Source organism: Calliphora vicina, chromosome 5 (genome assembly GCF_958450345.1).
Source record: "Calliphora vicina chromosome 5, idCalVici1.1, whole genome shotgun sequence".
In the NCBI taxonomy this organism is placed as follows: Eukaryota; Metazoa; Arthropoda; class Insecta; order Diptera; family Calliphoridae; genus Calliphora; species Calliphora vicina.
This window is the reverse complement of record NC_088784.1, coordinates 79,400,442-79,413,709: the sequence shown is the minus strand read 5'-3', so window position 1 is coordinate 79,413,709 and position 13,268 is coordinate 79,400,442. Positions and strand designations below refer to the sequence as shown.

At 29.3% G+C, this 13,268-nt stretch overlaps 2 protein-coding genes across 2 annotated transcripts in view; one reads left to right on the top strand and one right to left on the bottom strand.

The window, feature by feature from the left end:
• The first annotated feature begins 88 nt into the window (after positions 1 to 88).
• LOC135961064 (uncharacterized) lies at positions 89 to 5,921 on the top strand. Its single transcript, XM_065512533.1, has 9 exons — positions 89 to 143; positions 255 to 350; positions 718 to 1,465; positions 3,803 to 3,888; positions 3,952 to 4,092; positions 4,155 to 4,455; positions 4,524 to 5,110; positions 5,421 to 5,548; positions 5,621 to 5,921. The coding sequence occupies exons 2-9, from the start codon at positions 260 to 262 to the stop codon at positions 5,915 to 5,917; spliced, it is 2,379 nt and encodes a 792-aa protein (XP_065368605.1). The 5' UTR covers positions 89 to 143; positions 255 to 259; the 3' UTR covers positions 5,918 to 5,921.
• A 5,781-nt stretch (positions 5,922 to 11,702) lies between these two features.
• The window catches only part of LOC135961700 (uncharacterized), an 86,156-nt gene continuing 84,590 nt past the window's right edge, over positions 11,703 to 13,268 (bottom strand). Inside the window, exons 2-3 of the mRNA XM_065513246.1 lie at positions 11,947 to 13,078; positions 11,703 to 11,882 (exon numbers count right to left, since the gene is read on the bottom strand). Of these exons, the coding sequence (XP_065369318.1) occupies positions 11,775 to 11,882; positions 11,947 to 13,056 (1,218 nt within the window). The 5' untranslated portion in view covers positions 13,057 to 13,078 and the 3' untranslated portion in view covers positions 11,703 to 11,774. The remainder of the gene's footprint in view (positions 11,883 to 11,946; positions 13,079 to 13,268) is intronic.

Here is a 13,268-nt window from a genome sequence, read left to right as displayed (position 1 = left end):
TAAATAAGTAAACATAAACAAACCAACAAAATACACATTTAAAAAAAGCCAAAACGTATAGTTCTGACAAACATATTTTTGTATTCAGTACAAAACCAATTTGTGCACAGAGGTTTTAGTTGTGTCCGCGTGTGGTTGGTTGGGTTGGTATTTTCAAAAGAAAATTTTAGTTTTTTTTTAAACAAATAAATGAAATAAAATTGTGAGTTCATTTTGCATTACTATTATTAAAACAAAAGTTTTCTTATTTTCAGTGAAAATGTCAAATATACAGGAGACGTCTTGTGAAGACGATTTAAAAGAATTGTTGGTCTCTTGGAAGTTGGAAAATATTTTATGCCATTTAATTGGTGAGTTTTTCTTGTATTTACTTATTTTTGTGTTGTTGTGTGTTTTCGTTATTCGTTTATTGTGTTTGTTTTTGCGTCTTGTTTGGTTGGAGCAAACATGTGTAAATATACTAGACAAAAAGGTTGCCACATTCGGTAAATTAAATTTATATACTTATTAACCCTTAACAGTCTATTAAATAGTTTCTTTATATGCAAAAGTGTTATTTTAAAACTAACAGGCATTTATTAAAATTGCGGTATGAGAAATGCATTGTAAAATATTTTTATAACAAAATGCAGAAAAATGTTATTGCAAAACAGAATTTAAATTAAAAAATCTAGTGAAAAGTTACAAAACTAATTACATTTTGTTCTTTTTCTCTAGCGGAAAATATAACTGTGGAAATATTGGAAATAATGAAGGCTTCCCACATAAAACCATTACTTTATAAATTCTCCTTGGGCACACAAATACGTTTTGAACACAATTTAGAACAATGGCGATCTAAAATTGGCAAACCCCTAAAATACCGCTCATACAATGACAGAAATCAAATTAGGAAATCATTGCCAAAGAAAGATCTTTCAATGATAATAAAAACTGAACCATCTATTAACTTCCATGACAGCAATGAAATCACCAATAAAGAACAAAATTGTATTTCTTTAATAAACCTCAAAGAAATACTTGCAAAATGCACTCCCGATGGTCCAGAACTTTTACAGATATATAAAACAAATCATACTTTCTCCAAACCCGAACGAAGTCATTTAATTAACATTATTGTGAATTATTATTTGAAACATAACCTAGCATTCAATTTGCAAGTTAGTCATGAATTGGAAACTGCTATTCTATCAATGTTTCCAAATGAAAAATTGGAAATGTATAGAAATACAAAGCATGGCAAATTGTATAACAAATATTTATTGGCTAAAGCTGTTTATAATAAAGAAGTTAATGAATCGAGCGAAGATTACAGTGGAGATGAAGTTAGGATTTCAAAAAATGTTGAGCAAAATAATAGAGCAACTGGAAATCGCCTGAATATGGAGAATGAACAAAGTGAAAGTTTGTTGATAGCTCCTGATTATTATGGAGAGGATACAGCGGTCACTGATATGCCAACAGAGTAAGTAATATTTACGATATAAGTAGTACATAGAGTGAGTGACAATACATTGAAAACTGTATTCCGTAATCTCAGTTTACAAAAAACTGACCTCTTACCACGTAAATAAGTAATTTTCTAAGATATTAGGTTTTCTATTAAACTATAGTAAATTTTAGCGTTAATTAATATTCAATTAATAAATCAGCAGTTTCAAAAATTATAAAAAAAATTCATGGAAGAAGACCTCGTAAATTCCAATTCATATCATAAAAGATGCTATGACTGGAATTAGATACAGATCCATTTTAAACGATATTATGTATCCATACGCTGAGGAAAATGTGGCCCTAGTTTGGAGATTCCAGAACAACAAACCCCAAACATAATTCTAGGATAGTAAGCGAGTGATTACAATCCAATGAGGTATGAGTTTTGAATGGTCATATATCAATCCCATACAAAATATACAGGAAATTGTAAATAGATCACAAATTATGAACTCAAAATTATACCACGAAGGAAGCTTTATCTAATGCGGTTATAATGGAATGTCAAAATATTTCAAATGATACAATTGAATCTTTTAATAATTCAATGCATTGTCGCTGAGAAAATGTAATCAAGATAAAGGAAATCCATCATAATACTTAGTGAATTTATTCCGATATTCTCAACGACTGTATATCGATTGCAAGTTCTTCTCAGGGGAGAGCAATGGATTATGTAAACAAATTTGGGTTTCAGTTCATAAATTCGTGTTTGCTCATTCTGAATATTCCATTATTTTCCATCTTTACTGGTTTAAGAACAACACAATAAATTTATTCAAAAACAAGTAAGAGATCTATATTCGGCTGTGCCGAATCTTATATTCCCTTCACCAAATTATACTTAAAAATATTTTTTTTTAAAAAAAATCAAAAATTTTTTTTTTAATTTTTTAAAATTTTTTAAAAAATTTTTTTTTTCAAATTGTTTTTTAATTTTTTTAAAAAAAGTTTTTTCAAAATTTTTTTTTTTAAATTTCTTTAATTAGTTTTTTTGGAAAAAGAATTTATGAAAAAAAAAATTTTTGATGAAAAAAAAATTCGGGTTAAAAAATTTTTTTTTCAGATTTTGACCCATTTTATGTCCAACTTACTATGGTCATATATACGTCGTGAAAATCTTTGAAATATCTATCATTAGATATCCATATTGTCTATATTAATGACTTAGTAATCAAGATATAGGTCAAAAATCGAGGTTGTCCCGGTTTTTTCCTCATATCTCAGCCATTTGTGGACCGATTTTGCTGATTTTAAATAGGAAACTTCTCGAAAGCATGTGTGATAGAATTATTGAAGATTTGGATCCCGAAGATATCTGAGGTCTTCAGAAAATTGTTTTCAACAGACAGACAGACATGGCTTAATCCACTCCGCAATCTATAAGTATCCAGAATATATTTTTAGGATCGTAAAATTATATTTTGGAAATTACAAACGAAGGTGAGGGATATAAAAATCGTTTAAATGGAAAACATTTAAATTATATTATTTTTTTAAAAGATTTTTATAGAAGCTCTTACTTAAATCCTAAAAGAAAACTCACATGTGGAAAAGGATCTCAAAAACCGATTAATTATTTGCCCTATTAACGGATTAAACCAGAAACTTATGATAAAGGGCATAGAGAAATACACATAGAGCTGAAATTATCCTGTCAAAGACCTAACTCAATTGTCAAAAACCTAAGTGGTGAGAATGTATTTGTAAAAAAATACAATTTGAAAGCAAAAACTGTGATATTTATAAAAAAAATGTATCTAAAATAAGATACTTTGTGATGAACTCCTGCATTTTTCTTTCATAATTTGTTGTTGGATTAGATTGTGAATTGAAAATTGTTGGTCTGTTTCAGTAGCAGGCAAATTTCTAGGATTTTTAGTCTAAGAATTATTCAGAAAAACTATAAAATATATTTGTAATTTTGAGTACATAAACGATATGCATTTAATCCTGAAAATGCATAGTATTACGGTTGAAAACCCCGATTTTTTCACTCAACTCAAGACACAGCAGAAAAATTCGGTTATTAAGAATGAATCAAATTTAAAGTTTATGCTCTTAAAGAATTATGCCACTATTAAATTAGAAATCCTTATAAAGGCTGGACCAACACTGTACAACCAAATACATATAGTTATTATAAATCAATTTATTGGGAAAAATTTTCTTGTTTTTGGTTTAATTTAGTATTAAAAAATTCCCGGGAATGAAACGATTTTTTAATTTCCTCTCGGGAATGAAATAAGTTCGGGAAATTAGGAACTCTAATCTTAAATAAAGTTTTTAATTTTTAATTTTCTTTCAGAATTTTGCTACAAGTCCTACACAATGGATGTAATAAGTTTATTAAAATATTTGAGCCCTATTTGTATGCAGATTTTTTCTTAGCAGGTATAAATTTTAATGTTTGTTCTTTAAAATTTTTGAAAACTTTAATATATTTATTTCTTTTAGCCTGTTCTTTATTTAATATTGTCCAAAAACGTGATTTCTATGTTGCGGTAAATGATTGTGAAATTTTGCCGGATGATTTCAAAAATGTCATACTACAATATTACAAATTGCCCACGTTCAGCATTGAATTGAAGGAAAAAGGTAATAAATTTAAAGCATTTAATTATCTCGATTATTAATTTTTACACAAAAATGTATTTCAGCCATTCCTGTTCAACTTAGCAAAACAGAAGATTTTGAAAATTCCCGCTCAGGTTCAAGTACGTTTGCACAATCTAGTGCATATACCCCCTTAAAGAGCTTTGGGAATAATAGCACAAATAATAATTCGTCCGTGCAAGTAATTTATAATTATTTGCCAGATGCCAATGACATACGTAATATACCGGCTCTATTGCCCATTATCAAAATGTCGGATGATGGTAAAATGCTGGAAAATAGACATCGTGCTACGATTGCCAAAGCCATAGTAGACGAATGTTTAAATTTTCAACCAGAAAGGATGTAAGTAAAAGACTTAAAAAAATTATAAAAATTACAGATAATTTCAATTGTTTTCTTAACACTTGCAGTCTCAAACGCCAGGATTTCTTTACCCTAACACAAAATTTGGTATGTGCCTTTCCCAAGGAGGTAGAGTCAACCTATTTCATACCCGCCCAACCCAATTATCATGCCCGTGGTAAACTATGGAATGCCTATAATAACAAACGACGAATCCTGGCTAGTTCTGGAGTTTTGGAACGACGCAATACTCTTAGTAACAAACGCAAACATCAATCCGATGGGGAGAGTGATAAAACAAATGACAAAGTCTATGTTACGGATTATTCCTTAGAAGCTATTGACTTTTCTTTAAATTCCATACTTGACTGGGATACTATACAACAGAAATGGTCAGAATCCCATCGAGGTAGAAGGGAGGAGTTGTTAAAAGAGAAACTACTGCCAGAAGACTACTTGAACAAATATTCAATATTGAAATCTAATCGAGGAATTGAATTAATGGAAATCGATGTGAAAATTTTGCATCCCTCAGTGGTTAATATTAATAATTGGTTGTCGTTATATACAAGAATTGTAGATAGGGGGCGTACATTGCGCAAGGTGGAGGCAATGCCAAAAATTTTGGAAAACATTGATAGCTCAAGTGATGAAAGTAAGTGAAATGTTATGAAATAACTAAATTTTATTCTCGCATTCGTAATCGAAATAAATTTCGAATGATTTTTAGATATCTAGTAAAAACGTTCGTTCGTATTCGCTCGTATACGAATGCGAATTAGCCCCCAGGTCATAGAGAAAATATACATAGAGGGGAAACTAAAAAAAAACTGAAACAAACAAATTATTAAAAAAAAGTTCACAACTGAGTTGGGTCTTTGTCAGGAGAGTTTCCGATCTATGTCTATTTATCTATGCCCCAGGTCTTAATACATAAAATTTACAAATTTGTTTAATATTTTCAGAATATCGTGCCAGTTTAGCTTTATTAATTATTCCCTATATATTTCCTTATAATGCCAGACGCAATGAAATCAGCAACGAAAAGGCTACCAAATTTGCCATACAAAAAAGATTTATTAAAGAATATTCCGTAAGTACTTCACAAAATGTTTTACATATTTTTTTCATATTAATAACTCCATTTATTCATTTATTCATATAGTCTCTGAGTGAACTAAAATCCGATACTGAATGTACTGATTTACAACTTCGCTTTGTGCATTGCAACCAGCAGATAAATTATGCAGAATATAAAATTTGCGGACATGTCATCAAGTGTGTGGACTTATTGGAGGCCTTAAATTCAATTTTCCACTATATAGTGGCTTTGAATATTGAATATCCCCGAATGTGTCTTCATTTATGGCAATTCATACAGTTGGCCATATTTCAAATTGAAATACAGGATTGTATGCAAGCGAATGTTGAGAGTACTTATAATGATTTATGTAGATCTTGATTTTAGCTGGTAAATTAATTTAATAATAGATTTTTTTTAAATATTGTTATACAAGTGTTAATTTGTTTAATTTCTCGGACAGAAGCCCCCAAATAACTTACATATGTATACGATTCATACATCAATATCTCCGGAATTCTTCCGGCTCGGTTAGTATTTAAAATCGAGAAAATCGGTCCACAAATGGCTGAGATATGAGGAAAAACCCAGGACAACCTATGACCTACATATATCTAGATTACTATAGACAAATATGTCATTAATATAGACAATATGGATATCTAATAATATATATTTCAAAGACCTTAGCAACGACGCACAGTTAGGCAAATTTAAAAATAGCGGCCAAAACTCTATAACTTTTGACACATGCGAAATTTTTTAATGCGTTTTTTTTTGTTTGATATGTGAGTTTTTTACCTTCTTTTGGTATATTAGTTTGTATATTAGGTTGTGGCGGAATGTAGTTGTGATGTCTAGAAAATTGTTATTTTCTTAAGAATTATTAGCCAAACTTTAAGTAAGAATTTGCATATGAAACAAAAAAATTTAGTATTTATTGTATTGTATAACATAAAAGCCTTTCTGAGTCCATACTTTTGTCGAATAATTAAAAAAATTATGGGAGCTATGACTAATTATGGACCGATCGCCATGAAATTTGGTAATGTGATTTATGTCTATATGAAAGTTATTTCTGTTGAATATTTTGTGTATACCAAAATTTTTAAGAGATATATGTTCATTAAAGTGATTTTCGGAGAGGACCTTATATGGGAGCTATGACTAATTATTGAACGATCACCATGAAATTAGGTCGTCTGATTTATGTCCACATTAAAGTTATTTGTGTTAAATATTTTGTGTATATCAACAATTTTAAGAGATATATGTTCATTAAAGTGATTTTTGGAAGAGGACCTATATGGGAACTATGACTAATTATGAACCGATCTTCATAAAATGACTTCCGTATACATAAGACTTATTGAAAACGAATTTTGTGTAGATACCTATATTAATTAAACATTTATGACGGATAAAGTCCAATTTCGGGAGGAAATTTGTATGGGGGCTAGGTGAAATAATGGACCGATTTCAACCAGTTTCAGTAGGCTTCGTCCTTGGGCCGAAAAAGTTGTATGTATCAAATTTTATCGAAATATCTTCAAAATTGCGACCTGTATAATAGCATTTATACAATACAATTGGTCAATTCACAAGGTCTCTTATCAGTCATATTGTCATAATGTCCTAATATATAACGACTCGGATGCTCGGCTAAACCGACTCTTAGGCATTCGGCGCAAGTCTCTACTGGTTGGTTACGATAACACAATAAACATAGCATGCGGAGCAGTATTATTTTAGGAAATATTAGGACATTATGACAATATGACATGATAAGAGACCTTATGAATTGACAAAATATGTATTTATGGTGGTATAGAGTATGAACATCATATTGGAATCAGACAAATTAATCAAGCTCAAAACGAGCAAAACGAAATGGGTATAAAAATACGGAAGAGAGCACGTACTTTAAAATGGTTTTAGCCATTTTAGGAAATATTAGGAATTCCCTAAGGTTCTTTCCATCAAACCTTAAATTTATGTTAAATTTAACCCATTTTTAAAAATAATATGGAAGCGATTTCAAAAGCGGTGGAAACATATATATGTATGCATTTAAATTAAAGCTATGAAACCATTTTAACGAAAACCGTTTACATCATAAAAATCCCTTTTGTAAACAAATTTTCAAAATTTATTACAAAATCCTACTTTTCAGTCAAATAATAAAAAGGTGCATATTGAATCACACTGTTTATAGGAAAAGTGTTTACATAGAGACCTGAATTTTTGGCTTCTGAGGTTCTCAGGTGTTAACTTTAATATGAGTATTTAAAATTAAAAATTGGCGGCAAAAAAACTTTTGGCCGCTATTTGAAAATTAGCAACACTGTGCGACGTATATAAGACCATAGTAAGTTGGACCTACAATGGTTTAAAATCGGAAAAATATTAAATCGCTAAATATTAAAAGAAGAATTGAAAAACCAAGAAAATTTTTGAAAATTAAAAAAAAAAAATTTTAAATATAAAAAAACAATTCGAAAATTTTTTTTCCAAAAAATAAAAAAAAACAACTTTGGAAAAAAAATTTGTTTACCTAAAAATATTTAAAATTTTTATTTTGAAGTATAATTTGGTGAAGGGTATACAAGATTCGGCACAGCCGAAATAGCTCTCTTACATGTTTTTTTGTTTGCTTTTTTTTCTAGTTTCCGCTCTGGTATGTTTCTCTATGTTGTGATACTCTTCCGAAATATGATTGTAATCCGTAATATGGGCGATTTGCTATAGATCTCAGAAATGCTGATCAATTATTAGTAAATCGATTATTGGGTTCGATAATAATAAGATAATAATAATCGAAAAATCGACAATAGTAGTTTAAAAAAGTCGACTTTACATAAATATCAAAAATGGATGTTGTGTTTTGATAGTTCTGGTTAATTCTGCTCGGTTAAACCCAGATTATACAATAAATTAGATACCCTCTGCTCAATTCACAATGAAAATGTCATTGACAATAAGTTGCTAACTTTTTTGTATACATTCTCAATACCTAGGTTTTTGACAACTGAGTTAGGACTTTGACAGGAGAGTTTCCGCTCTATGTATATTTTCTCTATGATTCCAACTTTTTGTTTTATAATTTTAAAGTAAATTTAATATTAATAATGTATTCGATTTATTCGATTTTTCTCTTGTTCGAGTAAAACGAATAATTCGAATAAGAGGTTTTAACTTGTTCGAATAATTCGATCACACGTTTAAAAATAATCGAATTATTCGAATAAATAAAGAATGAAGTTTTGATGTCGGTTTTTTAATATCTTTGTTAAAGGTAACTAAAAAATAACGTTAAAGTTAACAATTCAAGTATTGATAATGTTAAAAAACATTCCAAAACAAAGTCCATCATTAAATTTTCGACAGAAATATTCTGATCAGATTAACTCCTGAACAATCTACAAAACAATTAACTAGCAAAACCTTTAGTTTCCCTTTTGGAGCTATGCTTTAAAAAATTTGAGCTAGTTGGACATGATCCTGAATTCAAATACGTATTAAGAACATTTTTATGTCGTTCATTTATTCGGGTTTTAAATTGAGTAACTAATTCTTTAGTAAATTAATTATTCACTATTTCTAAATTATTTATAACAAATTGTATTATACATCAAGCTCTATCAACGTTGCCTTATCTTTGCTTATAAAGTGGTCTTGGGGAATTACACAATAAAGGAAATCTGTCCAAAGTTTGATATCATTGTCAGTGAAAGTGGCTAATTTGAAGTCAGGCAGTGCATGAGTGACGCATTTACAAATACGCAAAAAGTTTATTACCATGTTAGACAAAGATGTTCAAAAGCATGTATAAGACGAACTCCATGGTTTTCTTGCAACGAAACGTTAGTTTGGAATATTTGTGTTTATCATTCGATTTATTAAATATTTTGCAACACTTATGTACGCGGTTAATAACAACTATATGTATACATTTTAAAATCATATCCTTCATCTATTTCAATGTAATCATTATAAATGTCATCCTCAATATCACTTTCGACGACCGTTTCAAAATCACATTCTTCTCACATTCAACTCCACTTTAATCTAAGTTAAAATTTTGATTATTAATTGCGATTCTTCTAATATTTCGCCAGCTAAATAACAACTATTTTATTCCGTAACTTTTATTTTCATTGGTTCAAGTCCAAAGTTAAAAATTTTGAAAGATTTGTTTTTAGAATTGTAACTTCTTGCAGTAATATTTATATATTTATAGAAGGAACTATCGGAACACTCATCTACAGTGATCGATAGTCCCTTTGTCTTTAGTTATTTGTCGAATTTCAGAAACAATACAATTTTTGTGAGTCATTATTACTTATTTAAATTTGGAATTATGAAAAATTTTAAGCAATTTAATAAATTTAAATATATTTGAACATTTATTTGTTTTATTCGATTATTCTACATAAAATTGTTCGAATTATTCGTTATTCGAAAATGGCCATTTTTAAATTGTTCGAATAATTATTCGTAAGAAATTATTCGATTAATCGAACGATCATTAGTCGAATGAATACCCTAGTATTTATCTATCTATTCAAGTCATAGAGAATAGACATATAGGAGAAACTCTCCTGTCCGACCTAACTCAGTTGTCAGAAACCTAACTGGTGAAAATGTATTAGCAGAAAAAACTATGTGAAAACAAAAACAACACTCGTATGTGTGATTATTTTGAGCAATTTTTTGGTTTGATTTTTTTTCTAGTTTCCGCTTTATGTTTCTGTATGGTTCAAGTCATAGAGCATAGAATAAACGCATAGAACGGAAGGAGAGAGTAATACCAATGAAAAAAATTACTCTCCTAATAGCTATAATATTCTGAACAGCTTTTACTTAAAATTCATAACGGTAAGGAAATAGAGCTCATTTGCTAAAAAATGGACAAATAATTGGTTTTTATCAAAAATTTCAAAATTTAAATCGCAGGTACGTAAAAACTATAAGAGATATTTTCATAATTTTTTCACATTTTTATTCCTTATTATATTCTCAATAAATCCCAATGAGATGATCAACAAATTCTGAAATTTGTTTAACAAAATTTTTAAAAATTTGAAAATGGAGTTTTAACGGTATCCTACGAAGACAAAAACTCATATACAAGTAAATATGGATATATTTTAAGCATAAATGAGCTTTTATTTTAATATTTATCAAAATATGTTAATTTTGTTCCTACATATCTTGTTCTAGTTGCCAGAGACACGTTAATGGCCTGGCGAATTTTTAATAACTTTTTTGACCAATTTCTGTTTTTTATGTCTCATTAGAACGAAAATTATGTACACATTTCAATTCTTTTATATTAAATTGCAAAATTTTTACAAAAACTGAAAAAAATGCATTTTTTCTCCTTGTAAATGCACCTCAAAACTTCAGAGGGCTTGCGGCACGTCTTCACCCCAACCGATTTACCTAAAATTTTTCCACCATAATTTTTTTACTAATGTTCACCAAACTGGGGGGTGAGAATGGCCAAAATCCAACTTTCGTTTATTAAGGGCCACCCTAATATGTATATAAGTTTGTAATTTCTACATTTTTCATTTCCGACTCTATAAAGTATATATATTCTGTATCCTTATAGATAGCGGAGTCGATTAAGCCATGTCCGTCTGTCTGTTGAAATACATTTTCTGAAGACCCCATATATGTATCTTCGGAATCCAAATCTTCAATAATTCTGTCAGACATGCTTTCGAGAAGTTTGCTATTTAAAATCAGCAAAATCGGTCTACAAATGGTTGAGATATGAGGAAAAAACCAGGACATCCTCGATTTTTGACTTATTTTTGACCTAAATCTGGATTACTAAGTCATTAATATAGACAATGTGGATATCTAATGATAGATATTTCAAACACCTTTGCAACGACGTATATAAGATCATAGTAAGTTGGACCTACAATGGGTCAAAATCGCAAAAAAATATTGTTAAAATTCCAATTTTTTAATTTAAAAAAAAAAAATTAATATAACAATTCAAAAAAACATTTTTTGAAGTATAATTTCGTGAAGGGTATATAAGATTCGGCACAGCCGAATATAGCTCTCTTACTTGTTTTTAGTTTCATTCGTTTTGTCCATATTTTCTGTCAATTCGAACATAATACAATAACCAAATACGTTCATCAAGTAATCTGAAAATGCAAATACTTTACTGATTTTTATTAATATACATATGTAAATATATAGGAATGAATAAGTGTTATCGATATACAACATATAAAGGTTCATAACATAAATCGGTTCCCTTAAACTGGGTCAATTCTATTAAATTATGTTGTCCAAGTACATCCACTACAACATATAAAATCTGAAAGTATAAAAACATATTAATTAAAAATTCCCATAAAAAATGAACACAAAATAGTTCTTACCTCTTCCATTCCTCTAGACCAGGCAGGTCTTTCCGAATTCTCCATCAGTCTATTCTCAAACATATTCAGTCTTAATTTCTCCGAGCGATTTGTAATTATTTCCTCAACTTTAACACAAATATTAGCAACATCAAATTGACAATGCTCAAAACTTATGTCCTGCAATTGAGGAGTATTCTTGAGGAGATTAATAAAATTTTTGGATTTTATTTGGCAACTTTTGAAGCGTAATTTACGCAAATCAGTTAATAGGTGCAGTGAACTAATGATATTGGAGGGCAAAGGATTTTCATCATTGACTATAGTCAATTGTTCTACATTCAAATGCATTTCCACACTGTTCACTAGAATGTTATCGACATTAGCTGTTTCCACGAGGCGAATATCTTTCGCCTGCCATATAGACAATAAAACATCAAACAATTGCCTTGGATTATAATGATTGGTGATTATTAATTCTTTAAGAGCCTTTAGAGGCTTCGCCAAAAAGTAGTAAAATTCATAAGTGTTTAATTCTAAATATTTCAAATACTCCAGTTGGGCATCCAACAAATTCATCTGTTCAAATTGATTGTTATTGGGAAATACATTTAGTTTTAATTTCTCCAATTTCAGTTGATTTATTATGGTGTGAAAGTGTTGCATTTCAAGTTTAAAACAAAAACTTAAATTGAGATCCTTTAATAACGGCCACTCATCCATATAGAGACCAGATAAATTGCCATGTGGACTAAATGCTTTCAGATTTGGCAACATTTTCCTCAAATCTTTTAAATCATTATCTTCCAGGAAGTAAGGTTTGCTAAGTGTAAATCGAAAATTATGGACTCGCTTAAAGCAAAACTGTTTCATTATTTCATATTTATCTTTGGTTAAAAATCTCAATTGTAGTACTTCCACTGCATCTTTAATAGTTTTAAGAAATATCCAAAATTCTTGATTAGTTAAGGGTACTTCTAAGAAATTGATATGGATATGTTTGTATTTGATCAGCCATAGAGTTGTTACTGCCAACTGTAGACTGCTGTCTACTTGATTTAATGTAACTTGATCTTTTAAATTAAGAAATTTCACAATTTCAATGAGACAATCAGTGTTTAAGGAATTCATGGCATTGATAGATAGGCTCGTGCTGTAAGAAAATATAAAATTTTAATTATATTTATTGTAAAATTTTTGCAACCACCAACTAAAGTAAATCGATAATATTAGTTTGCAAACTGCTACTGTTATTTATGACTGAATTATGACATAGATACTGATTCATCTAATGTTGGTTTTAGTTTTCTTTTACTCTTTGAAACATAAATATTTCAAAATAC

Bases quoted from the DNA above. Each gene is read 5' to 3' on its own strand.
- LOC135961064 (XM_065512533.1), top strand. From the start codon at position 260: ATGTCAAATATACAGGAGACGTCTTGTGAAGACGATTTAAAAGAATTG. The intron at 4,456-4,523 runs GTAAGTAAAAGA...TAACACTTGCAG, and splicing joins AATTTTCAACCAGAAAGGAT to TCTCAAACGCCAGGATTTCT. The intron at 5,111-5,420 runs GTAAGTGAAATG...TAATATTTTCAG, and splicing joins TGATAGCTCAAGTGATGAAA to AATATCGTGCCAGTTTAGCT.